This window comes from Mercenaria mercenaria, chromosome 17, assembly GCF_021730395.1.
Source record: "Mercenaria mercenaria strain notata chromosome 17, MADL_Memer_1, whole genome shotgun sequence".
NCBI classification, from domain to species: domain Eukaryota; kingdom Metazoa; phylum Mollusca; class Bivalvia; order Venerida; family Veneridae; genus Mercenaria; species Mercenaria mercenaria.
Window position 1 is genome coordinate 58,037,877 of NC_069377.1, and position 6,000 is coordinate 58,043,876.

Below are 6,000 nucleotides of genomic sequence, written 5' to 3' on the forward strand. Positions count from 1 at the left end.
AATTGTCTAACAAATTAATGTAGAACTTGAAAAAAACCCAAACAAACTGTAAACGCTTTATGTAATATCCGGATCAAATATTGTTACACAAAAAACTAAGAGTCGAAAATTTCGTATATATATGTACTAATCAAACGTTGAACAGAGATCAACACACTCATTTAGCACCAATAAAGTAACAATGGTGGTATAAGTGTTTTTAAGTAATCGGAATCGTCTGAGTCGCAGATTAAACATTAAGATTGGGCTCGAGTTAACACATTCTACGTGTGGCCACTATTTCTGCAGACAACGCACTGAATCCATCGTTCTCTATGCGTATGAATATGGCTTCTGACAAACTAAAAAATATAGAATCTAGCTCCTGCTCATTAAAAAATATCTGGAGGCGTTTAGAATAACCAGTTTGCATTTTCGATATCGCCATCACCTACTATTTTTAAGTAGCCATATCTATGCAATGTTGTTTTCTGTATGTTAAACCTTTCTGCAATGCAATTTAAACTTTCTTGATAACTAAGATTTCCAGTACTGCTGCTTGTATACTAGTATTAGCTTTCAATATCGTTCTCGAAGATGTTTTTCGTTCATAACACCGCATCTTGCTTTAGACTTGAATGTAAATAAAATATAAACAGGTAAGTCGTAAATGTGAAAGCTAAATTCGTATAAGTTATCCCCGTCGGGGTAAGTTGGAACAGTGGTCCAACATGCCCCAAGCACGCTGTTCAATTTAACCCCAACCACGTGATACCTTTGACCTTCATCTTCTGAAAGCATTTCTAATGATAATGACTTAAATCTTATGTGTTTAAATAACAGTACACAAATCGGTCTTTCAAGTTATCTGTGAGGATAAACAACACCTCTATACACAAATTACCTGAAACAAATTATATACAGAATGAGTATTTTTACTTAAGCATCTAACATTTAAACTTTCTCCGCCAACATTATTTGTTTAAATCATTCAGCCATTTCAACTTTTGGAATTAGTCGACACTGCTAACGCCAGTCTTATGCGCCATTAGATATTGTTTAAATTGTTAATATTTAAAGTAATCGCCATTGTTCCGACTTGCCCCGGTTTCCAACACATGGCAAATATGTGAAAATCTCGAGCGCAAGAATCACATTGATCATTCAGATTCTATTGTATAAACAAACAGCTAAAACAGAAAATCACATTGACATTGTTTGCTTCAAGAGGTTGATAATGTGGCATTGACCTCAATACATTCGACACTGTTTATTTTCTAATACAGGTAACAAATATACATTGTACTTTGAAATATAGCTTAAAGATAATTTTATGACGGATTATCTTTGAACACCCCTGGACTTATTGGACTTATCTGCCACAGCATCAAAGTTTATTAGTATGTGTAGAAATGACCTTTGTATTGTTATATGTATGAAAGCGTGTTACATTTCTATTCTTTTAAGTAACTCAGCAATTCAATCAACGGATTCCTTCTATATATGTTCTATAAAGCTTCCAATTTGACAAAGCAGATTCCTTTGACAAATAAAATTTATTATATGATGTGTCATAGATAGATAGATAGATATATTTATTCAGGTATAAGATCATATATAAATTTAAAATTACAAATATCGCATTAAGTAAGATAAGTTTTGTAAGATATTTAAAACTAAGCGAACAAATTCTAAAACTAACATGTGACTTGCATTCACATAATATTGCTTAAACATAGATAAAAATACGAATAGATAGTTTTATAAAAGTTATAAAAAAGACAATGATCATGTCTTCCTAACTGGCATCTGGTATTTATGTTAATTTACAGAAAAAATGGCTAACGAAATAAAGAAAAAAGTGAGATTTTAATATTGGATCTTTTGGCATAGAACAAAACCAAGAAAAACAATAGCAGATTCGGTTTGATATGAGTAATGCATGTCCCCTAGAACCGGCTATAAATGAACTCCATGACACTAAAGAACCAGAAAATATAACAACAAAAGGCCAATTATTTCTTTAAATCATAACACAGCTCAGTAGACGCTTGCAAACTCAAATATATTTTGACCCTCAGTTTTTAATCGGGTAAAATTGACAGTTTTAAAGACACCAGACATACTCGTGGTGTTAACAATTATTTAGTTAGTTTTGATTTTCGGTTCGCCCTCTGTTCGCGAAAAAAGTATCGAAGCATGAAAACAAGATTATCCAATCTACAGTGTTAGTTTCATGTTTTCATAAATTCCAAATTACAATTTACTGTACACTTAAAAACCAAATTACACTAAATAATTCCATATTTTCTATGTAAAATAGTCTTTAATCCGAAACACAGTTCTTTTTATTGTTTTATGGTGTTATTTACTATCGTCATGGGCATTGGTAAAACACAGGTTTGAACATTATGTTTGTGAATTATTTGTTTAAGTAATAAAATAGGTTAACGGCAACATTTTCGTTTATGTCGTGTTGGGCGACCTGCGGTTTTCCACTTTTTTCAAAATATTATCAAAGTCCTCAATTGAACGTAATGGAATTCGCCATTTGTGACTTTATTGTACATGCTCACCGTTGTCTTGTTTTGTTGGAGACAGAATGATATATAACACAATAATCTCATTTTTACAATGTAATGTAAAGAAAAATCAAAATGACCGGTTCAAAAAGACTTTTGTTTGAAATGAGACTACTAAAAGTTTTTCTCACTAACAGGTTTTAGCATTCAGTTTTGGACTGGCTGCATTTTGTCACACGGTATATAGTTATGACATAATATGGCGAGTAGTCTGATTCTTTAGTCCAAGTCGTCCTGACATAGATATATTGAAGAAATTATGTATAGCAAAACCGTGTTTTAACGTTATTAATGCACGAAAAGAGGTTACACGTCTGCGGAATAATTTCACGAGGGCATAGCCCGAGTAAATTACATTGTATTCTGGATTTTGAGTGTATTAATTTAAGTAAAACACAATTTTTCTATACATTATTTCAATTCTAATATGCCCTATACATTTTTAAAACAGTAGGAAAAATATAGTAGTGCTCTTTCTTTGTCGCAACAAAAACGTGCGATGACGTCATTTAAGTGCAAGCGTGCTTCAACAGAAACAAGAATATTAGAATACAAGATAGAATATATTTGCAAAATGTAGCATTGATGCGTTTAGACCTTTCATATGCCGGATTATCTTTTTAAAGATATCAACATATTTGAAAACGCCCAAGTTACTTCCCTTTAGATTCCTGAGACAATATTTATATTACAGCATAGCCATGCTTTAACATATTGAAATAATACAAAGAGGTTTTACGCTTGTGGAATAATTTCACGAAGGCGTAACCCGAGTGAATTATACACGCGGAGTATAAGCGATTCGTATTGTCGAGATACGGTAGTGTTAAAACATAGTTTTGCTATACAATGTATATTATTTCGATTCTTATATGTCTTTTATGTAAGCAAATAGATGAATTAGGGAAACACTTTTTGTCGTGTTTTAACGGCAATGTGCATGCATATTTTCATAGTAGAATTTTATATAATCATCATTTTTTGCGAAGAGGCATTGATGAAAAGCGCTGCTCTGCTATATAGTGCTCGGATATTAGTTTTTGCACCAAACATCTGTTAAAGCCCAGTCACAATAGATTGGTCCAGTGTAAAAACTCCCCCAACAATTGCCGTCATAGTAAGACAGTATAAGGGCATTTCTTCCGTTTGATAACCAACCACAATCACAATAGTGCAGTCCTAGACTCTGTGCTTGTGTGACGTCATCCTCAGTTGCCATGCTGGTTCCTAGTTCTGCACAACGCTTTTCGGCATCTTGGTATGTCATCTCATATCTGGCTGTTCCATAGGTAGTTTTCTTTGCCATGAAAACTGAAAATAAATAATTTCAGTACTACCAAGTGATTTTTGTACCCCTCCCCCACAAGTTTCAATAGAATTTTGTCTTGTAAAACTGGTCTTGACGTTGAACTTTTAGTTGGGATGAAACTACTTTAGCTAAAGATCTTGGCAGTAGGTCAACGGATTTCTGTCATCAAAAGTACAGCTGGGGACTAATAACTTTCAAAGTATGGTCCCAATTAATAGCGGTTATTATTTATAAGAATAACAATTGATCATGCAAGTGCGTCAAAGTGGTTTTAATTTGATTACACAGTGTGATTTATAAGAAACGTATTCAACATATATTTAGTTTATACATTATTTTAGGTCGATTGTTAGGAAGTTCTACAACTTATATTAATCACTCTCGACACCTCATTCATGATGGAATCCATCGCTACGAGGGTATGAGAGAAGAGGTCAGTTTCCCTTTTAATGCTGAGGGCCAAGCAAGGGAGCTACTGGTACCATTTTTCACGTCTTTGGTATGACACGGCCGGGGATCGAACCCACGACCTCCCGCACTCGAAGCGGACGCTCTACCACTAGGCTATCGAGGCGGTTAAACATAAACTTCATATACTTTTTTTAAAAACTTGTTATTTTAAAGAAAACTATTTGTTGACTAAAAATGAAAAAAGAAAACGTATTAAAAGGAAATGTTTTAATTTACTAAGTTCTGTTTTGGTATCGTAACATCTTACATAAGATTTTCATGGAATTTACTGATGGTTCTTATTTTGTCGCATGTTTGGAGTGCTTTTTTCGTTAATTTCATTAAGTTTCATGCATCCGATCTCAGTTCTATTGACAGTTTTATGCCTTTTTTGGCATACTCGTCAAATAGGTTTCCCTACAATAGTATCAAGGTTAGAAAAGATGAAATGCCGGTCAATAGCGAAGTATAACTATGCATGTCTATTTTTATACCAATGACTGTAAATAAAAAAAATCTTTATCAAGAAATATTAAAATATTACAACGCAGCAGCCGATAATTTTCAATGACGAACAATCAAGATCAAAAGGTATCAGCTCTATCGTGAGACAAAAGCTCTTACTTTGAAATAGAAGCTGTTTGAATCAACTTTTAAGACGACTTGAGCACCTACCTGGGAATTTCACTTCTGATGCACACACCGAGCCCGACGCCATCTCATAAGCCCTATAGGTGGGATCATTTTCCTCTGATATGGTATCATGACCTGACAGAAGACAGCTATTTGTCCCAGCGTTCCAGGAGACGCTGATACATCCTCCCGTCTTAGTACAGATTAATACGCAGACCAGTAATGATCCGGAGATCTGGCGCTCTATTATGAAGTCCGCTTTAATTCCACAGTTGTTTCTTTGTTTATATGGTGTCCAAGTTTGTGCAAGGGAAATTCCAAGCACCATAGAAGTTAAAGCAAAACACAGCCACAAGGAAACATTCCTGCTTTCCATATCTTATTTTCCTCTGTTTCTTTAACAATGTCAATGATTTTATAAAAATGACCCTTTTCAATATGTAGGCATTAGTTTTACAAGTCTCGGTTGCTATGTTGAGGTATAAATAGAATTTTACATTTTAAATATGTAATGAGAATCATTGTTGTGGAAAACTTATTGAGCTAGAAGTTTAGTGCTATACCAAACTGTTTGTTTTAAGTGCGCTGAATAACAAGCGAAGCGATATGTTATGAGTCTCATTCAAGTTAAAACTTGCTTTCCGGGAATTAGGCCAATGCAGTAGACAACGCTCCAATATACCATCGAAAGATGAAAGTGGTGTGAATTCCCTGGTGGAGAGGCGGTGCTTCCTTTTGAGGACACCGAAGACAAATATCGCATATACCACTTTTTCCTACGTGTTTATTATGTCGACAACCATTGGCATCATGGAAAATTAGATATTCGCGGAAGACGCCGGTATCTCCTGAAATATCATTGTATAACTGTTGTACGTGCGTTATTACTGTTATGTTAAGTCATCATAATTATAGATGGATTTACACATGGCGCGATCCTTAGCAACGGAAGTAAAATTTCTTTTGAAAAGAAACCTTCAAAATTTTGAAAAGAATTCTAGAATTGCTTAATTATTTAGATGGCAGTCCAGTTGGTTTTATTGGGTT

The 6,000-nt window shown here is 34.1% G+C and overlaps 1 protein-coding gene across 1 annotated transcript; it reads right to left on the reverse strand.

Annotated features, from left to right (window-relative positions):
• Positions 1 to 1,835: 1,835 nt before the first annotated feature.
• On the reverse strand, positions 1,836 to 5,384 carry LOC123537485 (uncharacterized). The gene is made up of 2 exons (XM_045321218.2): positions 4,996 to 5,384; positions 1,836 to 3,872 (listed from the first exon to the last, which is right to left on the reverse strand). The coding sequence occupies exons 1-2, from the start codon at positions 5,327 to 5,329 to the stop codon at positions 3,595 to 3,597; spliced, it is 612 nt and encodes a 203-aa protein (XP_045177153.2). The 5' UTR covers positions 5,330 to 5,384; the 3' UTR covers positions 1,836 to 3,594.
• Positions 5,385 to 6,000: the final 616 nt, after the last annotated feature.

Coding starts and splice junctions, on each gene's coding strand:
- LOC123537485 (XM_045321218.2), bottom strand. CDS start 5,329: ATGGAAAGCAGGAATGTTTCCTTGTGGCTGTGTTTTGCTTTAACTTCT. Junction 3,873..4,995: donor ATCAGAAGTGAAATTCCCAG/GTAGGTGCTCAA, acceptor ATTTATTTTCAG/TTTTCATGGCAAAGAAAACT.